At 37.9% G+C, this 13,132-nt stretch overlaps 1 protein-coding gene across 3 annotated transcripts in view; it reads right to left on the minus strand.

Annotated features, from left to right (window-relative positions):
• The window catches only part of LOC117402192 (syntaxin-binding protein 5-like), a 177,634-nt gene that overhangs the window by 111,993 nt on the left and 52,509 nt on the right, over window positions 1–13,132 (minus strand). For all 3 annotated transcript variants that reach the window (XM_059024116.1, XM_034003100.3, XM_034003099.3), the window contains exons 3-4: window positions 9,082–9,163; window positions 5,510–5,610 (exon numbers count right to left, since the gene is read on the minus strand). In XM_059024116.1, coding sequence (XP_058880099.1) covers window positions 5,510–5,610; window positions 9,082–9,163 — 183 coding nt within the window. The remainder of the gene's footprint in view (window positions 1–5,509; window positions 5,611–9,081; window positions 9,164–13,132) is intronic.

The following is a 13,132-nucleotide window of genomic DNA, read 5'->3' on the forward strand; positions in this document are numbered from 1 at the left end:
TGCTAAGAAATAAATAATAATAATAATAATAATAATAATAATAATAATAATAATAATAATAATAATAAAATGTCCTGGTACTGGGTAGAGTTCATGATGCCGTTGACCTTAACAAGGACCCCAGGACCAGTGGAAGCAAAACAGTCCCATAACATCAAAGATCCAGCACCACATTTCAGTAGGTATGAGGTTCTTTTCTGCACACGCATGCTTCTTTCGATGCCAAACCCACCGCTGGTGTGCATGGCCAAAGAGCTCAATTTTCATAGCACCCGGTTCCAATCGAAGTGTCAATGCCGTTTAGCAAACTCCAGGCACTTACCTTTGTTCGTTGTTCCCATGGATGGCCCTTGGATTTCCCTTTGCCTCCCGAACCATCTGCCTCACTGTGCGTGGGGGCAAGATACACTTGCTTCCTCTACCAGGCAAGTTTACCACTGTTCCAGTGGTTTTGAACTTCTTAATTATTGCCCTAATAGTGGTAAGTGGTATATTTAGTTTTTTAGCTATTGTTTTGTACCCATTGCCTGATTTATGAAGGTCAACAACCATTTGTCTCTTTTCATTTGTGAGTTCTTTGCCTTTCCCCATGGTAATGGATGAGAAATGGATTTCATATGCATGTTACCTCATTTTTATACCCCAGTGAAACAGGAAGCCATGGAAGGCCACAATACAGTTCCTTAAGACTGAGATGAACTTAAAGAAGTAGAATGTTAATGCAGATTTAATTTTGTTTGATTTTATTTATAAGAATCTTTAGGGGTGCCAATAATTCTGACACCTATGTTTTTGAGAAAACATTTTATTACTTGTTAATAAAAAACTTTTTCTCTGAGCAATTGTATTAGAATAAAAGAATATGGTTTTCCCATATATTTGAGCATAAAATATAGCTCATTACCTGTGTTGTTTATTTTATACAGCTTTTTTTGCTCATCTTTATCAAGGGTGCCAATCATTTTGGAGGTGACTGTATATATATATTCATGTTAGTTCAACTCTGAGTCTTCGTCATCGTTAAATAGAACTGCAGCATTTTCTAGCCAGATTGTCTGAGACGTGCTGGCATTGAGCACAGAAAAGAATCCCAAATTTGCTGCTGTTTTATGTTTTGTTTCATTCAATTTATGTTTAGTGCTTACTATTATACAATCATCTTCCTGTGAGTGTAATCTACAGCCTTGCTGCATGAAGTACAGAAGAGCACATTACCATCGACTCGTTGATCCGATTAGGGATGATTGTTATTGTTTTCGGCATTTTTGAACAGCTCTGGATACTGGCTGCGGTTTAGTCCCATATTTCTCAATTCCTGTGAAATCTTTTGGTAGACTATCGTTTCGGACAGTACAAGTTAACCCCGCCCCCAGCCTTGCTCAACACCGAGCCAGTACCAGATATCTTGCGAGGTCAGAGTTGCACGGTTCTGGCTCTGCTCGACAAAATGACCAGTGTGAAACTAGCCGTACCGTGAGGGCTCGGCTCGGCTCAGCTCGGGTGTGCAAGTGTGAAAACGCTATCAGGTTTGACAGCTTTAAATGTAAAACTAAAAGACATGAAATTGTGTAAACTTGAACAAGGAACCCACTTCAAACTGCTGCTCTGGAGATCTAAATAAAACCAATAGGTAGCATTAGTTACGTGGTACAAGAACAGAATGTATTGAGCACTGTAATTCAATCACCGTGTAACAATTTTTTTATTTTTTTTTGGTTCCTGGGTAGTAAGTGTTATTTCCTAATTGCTTATGCCTCAAAAGTATAGAAAATGGCTATTATTCCCCACAAACTTTGCTTTTGTGACCAGGACAGTGATATTTTGAAATTTACCTATTTCCAATGAGAAAACGGGCGAATTTGTGTCTTTTCGTTCACATAAAGTCAGAAAAAAACAACATATGAATCCAAATTAACATGTATTTATACTAAAGTAATACAAAAAATGACTACAAAAGATTTAGAAGTGAGTAGTTTTTCGAGATTTACGATTATACTGTAAATCACTTTCACGAATCAGCCCCCAAATGTAGTCTCCCATCATGTTCTCGTTATACTGTCCTTGGTAGCGGCGTTCAAAGTCCAGTATATCCTGGTGGAAGCGCTCGCCTTGCTCCTCCGAGTACGCTCCCATGTTCTCCTTGAATTTATCAAGATAAGCATCTAGGATATGGACTTTGAGGGACATCCTACAGCCCATTGTGCTGTAGTTCTTCACCAGAGTCTCAACCAGCTCCACATAGTTTTCGGCCTTGTGATTGCCCAGGAAGCCCCGAACCACTGCGACAAAGCTGTTCCAAGCCGCTTTCTCCTTACTAGTGAGCTTCTTGGGGAATTCATTGCACTCCAGGATCTTCTTTATCTGTGGTCCGACGAAGACACCGGCTTTGACCTTTGCCTCAGACAGCTTAGGGAAGAAGTCTTGAAGGTACCTGAAGGCTGCCGACTCCTTATCTAGAGCTCTGACAAATTGTTTCATAAGGCCCAATTTGATGTGCAGTGGTGGCATCAGCACCTTCCGGGGGTCCCAGCCGTACTCATCATACTTCAAGGTGTCCAGCAAGGTCTTGATGCTGTTGTAATCCTCTTTGAGGTGCACCGAGTGAGCCAGGGGAAGAGACGGGTACTTGTTACCATTATGGAGCAGCACGGCTTTAAGGCTCCTGGATGAGCTGTCAATGAAGGACAGTATAACGAGAACATGATGGGAGACTACATTTGGGGGCTGATTCGTGAAAGTGATTTACAGTATAATCGTAAATCTCAAAAAACTACTTACTTTTGTAGTCATTTTTGTATTACTTTAGTATAAATACATGTTAATTTGGATTCATATGTTGTTTTTTTCTGACTATGTGAACGAAAAGACACAAATTCGCCCGTTTTCTCATTGGAAATAGGTAAATTTCAAAATATCACTCCTGGTCACAAAAGCAAAGTTTGTAGGGAATAATAGCCATTTTCTATACTTTTGAGGCATAAGCAATTAGGAAATAACACTTATTACCCAGGAACAAAAACTGTGTTACATATTAGTAGTAGTCATAGTATTAATATCAGCAGATCAGACTTGTGACAAGAACAATGCAATACGTGCCAGTCCCATCCTCCTGCTAATAACTATTTAAAATGTAGAACTAGAAAAACTAGAGGGTATTCGGGGTCTTGATGTTGTAAATGTCAAGTGAATCCACAACATAGTCTAAATGTTACTGAATTGGACTGAAATGTTACATCCTGAGAGGAAGTGATATTTTTCAATGCAATAAATAAATAATATATAAAAAATAAAACAGAAAATCAATTTTAGTTTGATTGTATGATAAAGAAATTAAAAATGTGTGTGTGTGTGTGGGGGGGGGGGGGGGTCATTTATTAAACACCTCAGTGCTTATTACGCACATCAGTTAATTTCTGTTTTATTAACCAATAATGTGACATAATCTAACTCTTTGTCTTCCTGGAATGTACTGTTGATTTTATGTTGCATAAACATATCACATATTAGAAAGAAGCTAAGCAAGGAATCTGAGCTGGTCCGCTTAAGGCACAAAGAGCTGCCATCTGTTCTTTATTTGTTTTGTGGAAGTCCAAAGATCAATTTTTATCTTTTCCAATTCAAATAAATACATTTTGTTTATAAAGTATTTCCAAAAAATGTGTTCTGTGATCTCAAGAACAAAACTGAGATAGGATCTACATTTACAGATTAAAAAAAAAAAAAGATGATTGTAGTTGCACAGAACTAAAGTAAAAAAAAGTGCTATATGTAACTACAACTATTGTACTGTATTTAGATATGCAACAACTTTGATACCTGGGCTTCAGGCAATTCATAATGTTGTAACAGGGGCCATGTAAAGTGAGCAAGAAACAAGAGCATTGAAAGTGTTTTAGATATAAATTCTCCTCCTTGTATACATTTATCGAACACCAGTGGATTTCTAAAGGAAATCAATATAAAATTGATGGTGCAAAAAATGTACCCTAACTGAGCAGAGTACCCTAGTTTAAATGGGCAAAATAAATAAATAAATAAACATTACATGCAACTTGACTCTTCAAATGGATTTCATATCTATAAAAATACATGCACAATCTACTGTAGGTCATTTGGTGACAGTGTTCCTTATCTGAATAATCTCGGATATAAATGATCAATCCAACGACAACATTGATAATTGTTTCATGCAGCGCTACTCCTATAACTCAATCGCTTCTCCTGACAGGAGAACTTTGAACAGCAGGTTTAAAAAAACACATTAAAAAGACATTAAAAACATTCCAAAAACAATATCTTTGATGTACTGAGCTTTTAGTATTTCTGTAATTTAAAACCCATTTATACATAATGATAAGAAGCAGCAGAAATGCTAAGATATCAAGGCCAGTCAGAAAGTAATGACACTGTTTTATGTTTGATAAATTATACAGTTTTAAGAAATCTCATGAAAAATCAAAAAAGACAAGTCGGAATACTAAATAAATCATTAACATTTCTGGTAATATAAACTGTCAGCCTCATAAGTATCGAGTAGTATAATTTATTGAATATCTCAGGGACGATTTGCTTCAGTTAAAGAAACTCATATGGTGCAAATGTTCAAAACCTCTAGAGATCACAAATGAAGTTGGCCTCAGTCTGCAGGGTATGTTAATTTCTTTTGAATCAGCATTAAATCTACAGTTATTTAATTTAAAGGGTTCTTTAGTTTAGCAACAGATTTCCTAGATCTCCTGTTCAAGGACAATTATACTGAACCCAAGGTCAAAACATATGAAACAAGAAACATTCACGTGTGTTTATTTTTAGAAAAACTATTTCAGAAACATAAATCCCGCCACGTATGTAGACACGAAGTTTGAGCTCTCAGTATCCATGAAAAAGTAAATCCCCATGACCTATATCTAACAAATATAACAGACTGACACATCAATATACCCCCCCCCCCCCCCCCCCCAGCAGATTCTTGTATAACAACCAACTGTAATAATCACGATAGGATAAGCTCTTTAGATATATTTAAAATTCAAAAGTGTGATATACAGTACATACGCACAGATGTAAGGTTGACTTAACTATACCCCCCAGTGGGGGATACAAATCTATATTGCCAGTAACAATAGTTGTTTTAAACTGAACAAAAAACATAGAAAATCATAATTAATTTCTCAAAGCTTATTTTTTATTGTGAAGAAATGTGTTTTTGCAGTTGCTGAAAGGCAGTAGCCAAATAAGACTGTTCCTGATTTATGGGAAGGGAAATATGATAAATAAAAGGAAACAAGAACTAATTGAATTAGCAATACAGCTAAACCGATATATTGTACTGTAGTTTTATAGACAGGGGGGATTAAGATTTCAAGGCATCTACAGTACAGTATGAATGTATGTGTGAATATGAAATGTGACCGTGAGAAGGGGACTCCATTAAGTTGTACTACATTTTGTCCTGAGGGAACAAACCAGTGACTTTCTGATTGCTGTAGTAAATAAGATGTGTCCTTACCTCTCTCTGTTGAATTTGAGGGAATGAAGAATGGCAGGTCGCTTTTGCCGCAGGTTCCAGAGGTGAATGCTGTCGTCTGCCAAGGCACTCACGAGGGCTCCCTAGCAAACAGGGAAAGACTACGTCAACCTGCAGATTAACACTTCAACTGCTGTACAACACACACACACTTGCTTAAAAACCTCCTCCCTTTGTTTCATCTTAGTGCAATTCACCATGGCCAGGGCAGATGATATCATAATGGTTAGAAGCTTCCCAGAAAAGCAGGGTCTGCAGATAGATTGAAAAAAAAATGTTCAACTAGCTTTACAAGTACAGTAAAACCTTGATTATACGAATACCTCGGTTATCAGATATTCCACTGGTAGCCGGCCTTCCTGTGTGCTATGTTCTTGTGTCCAGTTGTCAATGAAAACACACTGGCTAGCCCTCAGTCTTTGGTATTTACAATACAGTGTAGTGCTATGTGTATCATACGCTAAAAGGTAAAGGTTTCTGTTTTGTCAGGGGAAAGTCAAACTATTTTACAGTTGTAATTCGACTAGCAGACCAATTGATTCCCTGGTCCCAATAGTTGTTTTTTTTATTTCCTGTAGAACACTACCTCTTTTCCTCTCAAACACATGTAAAGAAACATATTAAAATATATCATCTCTTATTTCTCAAGACATCATAAAAAAAATGATTTTTTTGTTTTACTGTGCTCAGCATCATGCCCTCCTCCATGCCATGAATATTAATGTGACCACCTTATGCTGAAGTCATCAAGAGTCACTGCAACTGGCAGAGAAGTAGCTGAAGCAGCACAAGGCCCCTTGGGCCCAGGGCCTGCTACTACCAACAGGTAGGCTGAGAGGTGGGTGAAGTACAGAGGGATGAAGATAAGGGTTTGCTTAGCAGATGCTGATAAATTGTCAGCGCTGTAAGCGCCACAGCTGTAATAAGGTTTATGAGTCCCAGGTAGTCTTTCATATGCAAACCTAGGAAAGATTTATCTATTCAGCTCGACAAAACACATCCAACTGTATTGAAGTTGTAGGCTTGACGGACATCCATACATCACTTCAAATATGCCCACCACTATTCCATCAGATCATGATCCAGTGACTGTCTTGCTCCAGGACTAGGTTGACAGATGTGTTTTCTTACAAGATAGAATCAGGTTGATATGGCATGTTTTGTGTCTTTGGTTGGGATGAACAGCTTCTAATTCCCCCAGTCTTTACATTTCACACAGTCCATCAAGACCAAAAGGAAGCCATACAACTGCACAATTTATTTTTTGCACCACACTGCTTCACTTCAGGCATTGTGAATTACTGGTTGCACTAGACTAGTCTCATTCATGTAATACTTGTATGAACAATGCTTTATTTTACAATGTTGATCTCCTACTTCATCCCATTACTATATGTGTCTTGTAAATCCTAGAGAGGTGCAATTAATCTAATAGCCGTGGCACTTTCTTCCAAATTCTATACAGTTTTATTGAGTAGCAGTGATAATTCTTCGAGCTCTGCCTTTATGACCCGCAGCCCATCACTAAGAAAAGATGACTAAGCAATCACATTCACATGATTTTTTTTGACAGCTTCATTTGTATGACGACATGGACTGAACAACTGTAGGCTTAAGTGGATATGCTGTAGGATGTCAAAACTTTTGTTTTACCTATTGTAACTGTGCCAATATTTTTTATGCTTTCACTGTTAAAAGGGATTAGGGAAAAGGGAGTTTTGCCTTAAAATAGCTACTCATCTAGGCAATGCTGATTCCTATACATTTATGTTTTTGTAAGAGGACCATTCCAGTCCTTTGATGCTCAGGAATTGAGACTGTAATAGCCATCAAGGGTCTGAGTATATCACTAGAGTAGTACATTAACCCACTATGTCACCAAGCCCTTTTTTATATTATTGTTATTATTATTATTAAATTTAGTAGTCGGCAATTAATTTTTACCCCGTTTTTCTCACAATTTGAAATGCCCAATTGTATTTAGGCTCAGTCCACCACTACCACCCCTGCGCTGACTCGAGATTGGCAAAGACGAACACACGCTGCCCTCTGAAGCGTGTGCCATCAGCTGACCGCTTCTTTTCTCTTTGTGGGCCCGCCATGCAGCCAGCCCAGAGCTACAGTGTCGGAGGACAACGCAGCTCTGGGCAGCTTACAGGCAAGCCCGCAGGTGCCTGGCCAGTCTACAGGGGTTGCTGGTGCGTGGTGAGCCGAGGACACTCTGGCCGACCTAAGCCCCCCCCCGCCCCGGGGAGCACTCGGCCCAAGCCCTTTTTTTAACAAAACTGTTTTACATGCGTCCTGTCAAAAAACACATGAACAAATTTCTATTTAAAGTTCAACAAATGTAGACAACCTGTGAAAGTGACTTCACAGTACTCTTGTTACATCGCTACCTTCTTGCACTGTAAAACCATAAGTTTGAATGAATTTAACATATCTGCAAAAGACTTCAGGACTGCCCTCAGTGTTTATTTTAATTGTTTAAAAATATACTTTAGGACACACAAAAAACAAGTGTTACCAAAACAGTACAGTTCAAAATATATAAATATTAAAATGTGTGGCTTAATATTTGTTGAATTCTTAAACATTCATTTTAAATTGTAGAATGAGACTGCCAGTATATTAAATTGTATCTAAAACACTTTCCACGGCTATCCCAGTCTTATAGTACATATAAAAAGCCTAATATTTATATAACCTTGAAATTCTCAAATATGAAAGTGCAGCAATGATGGCTTTGTCACATTTTTATTCTACAACATTCATAGCCTAGAATATTGTTGTGTTGCAGCTGAGATGCCAATACCTCAAATCATGTGATCTCCATCATTGATAAACTATTCAATATATGTCATCCATATGAGATCAGAGGTCAATGTCAAATTAATATTAAAAGACTGATGTGCTTTTAACAAATTGTCAATAATGTATGATTAGAAACATTTTCTTTTTAAGAAACTCTTTCTTACTGTTACTTCCTTGTCCAGTTGGTTGTGTAATGCTTTTTTTTTTTTTTTTTTTAATACCTTGGTGAATATATAACCTTAATATCTATATATATATATATATATATATATATATATATATATAGAGAGAGAGAGAGAGAGAGAGAGAGAGAGAGAGAGAGAGAGAGAGAGAGAGAGAGAGAGAGAGAGAGAGAGAGAGAGAGATTAAGGTTCTGTTGCAAAAGCCATCACAGATGCTGGTTGCCCATAAGCCATAAGCAATGTTTTTCAAATAATTATCTCTAGGCCTACGCAGTAACAACATTACAACAGTAAAATAGTAATTAATGAGCTTAAAACAAACACAATGTTTTGCAGCGTTTCAAGGTTATGTGGAGATGTGAAATCAAAAACATTATGAATTACTTACCTGGAACTATCTGGGTTCTCTAACTGCTGTCACACCAAATCCCAAGCTCCCAGCCAGAGAACTGCAGAGTTTGTGGTGTTCATTAGCTTAAGAGTGCAAACAGAGGTAAGGACAACCAAAATGCATGGACCAGTGCTGAACCTCCCCCAGAGATATACTGTGCTATTACTAACCTCGTTAATCAGGAACTGGAGCTGGATCACCGCTGCTCCATTGTCATGTTGGCAGTAGCACTCGACCCCTGGGCGGCCAAAGCTGACATTCGCTAGGTCAAGGAATAATTTGCATGAATATTACAAAAGGTGCAGCAGATGAACGTCGGTAACAACAATAACACTGATAGAGCTTGGAGACTGGTATCATGTATTTGAGTGGCCTGTGGCTTCTTCCCTGCTATTCACATAAAAAGCGCTTGTACTGCATTAGTCAGACCTGACCTTTATCTAATACAAGGTTGTAAAGTTTTGTTTTAGTCTTCTAATTATGCAGTTCAGTTGTAAATGATCACTTTGCTATTGATTAACATGGGAATCAAATGTACAGTAAGATGACCCAACTATAAAAGAATACTAATTGGAAGTTGAATCTTTATTATTTAAAATACATTCTGCTAACAATCCTTATGTATATAGTGCCTATAGAAAGTCTGCACCCCCTTTCAAATATTTCACCTTTTGCTGCCTTATAGCCTGGAATTAAAATGCATTAAAATAGTATTTTTTTTTTAAATTTATCTACACATCCTACCCCACAACTTCCAAGTCAAAAAGATATTCTAGAAATTTGTAGGAAATTAATTAATAATAAAAACTGAAATAGCTTTATTGGATAAGTGTCCACCCCCCTTGTAATAGTGCATTTCAAAGCAAAGACTCAACCATGAGCACCAAGGCGCTTTCAACTCCGGGAAAAAGTTGTTGAAAGGTACAGATCAGGGGATGGGTATAAAAAAAATATCAAAGGCCTTGAATATCCCTTGGAGCAGGGTCAAGACAATTATTAAGAAGTGGAAGGTGTATGGCACCACCAAGACCCTGCCTAGATCAGGCAGTCCCTTCAAACTGGATGACCGAGCAAGAAGGAGACTGATCAGAGAGGCTACCAAGAGGCCAATGGCAACTTTGCAAGAGCTACAGGCTGGTCAAAGTGTGCATGTGACAACAATATCCCAAGCACTCCACAAATCTGGCCTGTATGGTAGGATGGCAAAAAGGAAGCCATTACTCAAGAAAGCCCACCTTGAATCCCGTTTGAAGTATGATTAAAAAGGAGATTCTGTAGCCATGTGGCAAAAAGTTTTGTGGTCTGACGAAACTAAAATAGAACTTTTTGGCCTAAATGCAAAGCGTTATGTTTGGCACACACCCAATAAAGCGCATCACCTAAAGAACACCATGCCTACTGTGAAGCATGGTGGTGGCAGCATCATGTTATGGGGATGTTTCTCATCAGCCGGGACTGGAGTACTTGTCAGGATAGAAGGGAAAATGAATGGAGCAAAGTACAGAGAAGTCCTTGAGGAAAACCTGCTGCCCTCTGCAAGAAAGCTGCAACTGGGAAGGAAGTTCACCTTTCAACATGACAACGATCCAAAGCACACAGCCAAAGTTACACTGGAGTGGCTAAGGAACAAAAAGGTAAATGTCCTTGAGTGGCCCAGTCAGAGCCCCGACCTAAATCCAATCAAAAATGTGTGGCATGACTTGAAGATTGCTGTCCATCAACACTCCCCAAGGAATTTGACAGAGCTTGAACAGTTTTGTTAAGAAGAATGGTCAAATATTGCCAAATCTAGGTGTGCAAAGTTGGTAGAGACCTATCCCAACAGACTCACAGCTGTAATTGCTGCCAAAGGTGCTTCCACCAAGTATTAACTCAGGGGGTGGAGACTTATCCAATTTCAGTTTTGTATTTTTAATATATAACTTTTTTCCCCTTAACAGTGTGGAATATGGTGTGTAGATAAGTGGAAAAAAAATCCTAATTTAAATGTTTGAAACTCTGAGGCACTGACACAACAAAATGTGAAAAAGTTCAAGGGGGTGTAGACTTTCTATAGGCACTGTATTTATATTCTATATGCATTTTTTAGCTATCAATGTGGAGTAGTTTGTGTAGATTTTACACTCAGGTGCCAACAAAATGTGAAAACTTTGAAGGGGGGTGAATACTTCTGCAAACCACTGCGTGTGTGTGTATGTGTATATATATATATATATATATATATATATATATATATATATATATATATATATATATATATATATATATACATATACATACAGACATGCTCAAATTTGTTGGTACCCTTACAGCTCATTGAAATAATGCTTCATTCCTCCTGAAAAGTGATGAAATTAAAAGCTACTTTATCATGTATACTTGCATGCCTTTGGTATGTCATAGAATAAAGCAAAGAAGCTGTGAAAAGAGATGAATTATTGCTTATTCTACAAAGATATTCTAAAATGGCCTGGACACATTTGTTGGTACCCCTTAGAAAAGATAATAAATAATTGGATTACAGTGATATTTCAAACTAATTAGTTTCTTTAATTAGTATCACACATGTCTCCAATCTTGTAATCAGTCATTCAGCCTATTTAAATGGAGAAAAGTAGTCACTGTGCTGTTTGGTATCATTGTGTGCACCACACTGAACATGGACCAGAGAAAGCAAAGGAGAGAGTTGTCTGAGGAGATCAGAAAGAAAATAATAGACAAACATGGTAAAGGTAAAGGCTACAAGACCATCTCCAAGCAGCTTCATGCTCCTGTGACAACAGTTGGAAATATTATTAAGAAGTTTAAGGTCCATGGAACTGTAGCCAACCTCCCTGGGCGCGGCCGCAAGAGGAAAATCGACCCCAGATTGAACAGAAGGATAGTGCGAATGGTAGAAAAAGAACCAAGGATAACTGCCAAAGAGATACAAGCTGAACTCCAAGGTGAAGGTACGTCAGTTTCTGATCGCACCATCCGTCGCTTTTTGAGCAAAAGTGGGCTCCATGGAAGAAGACCCAGGAGGACTCCACTTTTGAAAGAAAAACATAAAAAAGCCAGACTGGAATTTGCTAAAATGCATATTGACAAGCCACAGTCCTTCTGGGAGAATGTCCTTTGGACAGATGAGTCAAAACTGGAGCTTTTTGGCAAGTCACATCAGCTCTATGTTCACAGACGAAAAAATGAAGCTTTCAAAGAAAAGAACACCATACCTACAGTGAAACATGGAGGAGGCTCGGTTATGTTTTGGGGCTGCTTTGCTGCGCCTGGCACAGGGTGCCTTGAATCTGTGCAGGGCACAATGAAATCTCAAGACTATCAAGGCATTCTGGAGCGAAACGTACTGCCCAGTGTCAGAAAGCTCGGTCTCAGTCGTAGGTCATGGGTCCTCCAACAGGATAATGACCCAAAACACACAGCTAAAAGCACCCAAGAATGGATAAGAACAAAACATTGGACTATTCTGAAGTGGCCTTCTATGAGTCCTGATCTGAATCCTATCGAACATCTATGGAAAGAGCTGAAACTTGCAGTCTGGAGAAGGCACCCATCAAACCTGAGACAGCTGGAGCAGTTTGCTCAGGAAGAGTGGGCCAAACTACCTGTTAACAGGTGCAGAAGTCTCATTGAGAGCTACAGAAAACGTTTGATTGCAGTGATTGCCTCTAAGGGTTGAGCAACAAAATATTAGGTTAGCGGTCCCATCATTTTTGTCCATGCCATTTTCATTTGTTTTATTATTTACAATATTATGTTGAATAAAAAATCAAAAGCAAAGTCTGATTTCTATTAAATATGGAATAAACAATAGTGGATGCCAATTACTTTTGTCAGTTTCAAGTTATTTCAGAGAAAATTGTGCATTCTTCGTTTTTTGTGGAGAGGTACCAACAAATTTGAGCACGTCTGTATATATATATATATATATATATATATATATATATATATATATATATATATATAGTACTGTGCAAAAGTTTTAGGCAGGTGTGAAAAAATGCTGTAAAGTAAGAATGCTTTCAAAAATAGACATGTTAATAGATTATATTTATCAATTAACTAAATGCAAAGTGAGTGAACAGAAGAAAAATCTAAATCAAATCCATATTTGGTGTGACCACCCTTTGCCTTCAAAACAGCATCAATTCTTCTAGGTACACTTGCACAAAGTCAGGGATTTTGTAGGCATATAGTCAAGTGTATGATTAAACAATTATA

The sequence above is a fragment of the Acipenser ruthenus genome, chromosome 5, assembly GCF_902713425.1.
Source record: "Acipenser ruthenus chromosome 5, fAciRut3.2 maternal haplotype, whole genome shotgun sequence".
NCBI classification, from domain to species: Eukaryota; Metazoa; Chordata; class Actinopteri; order Acipenseriformes; family Acipenseridae; genus Acipenser; species Acipenser ruthenus.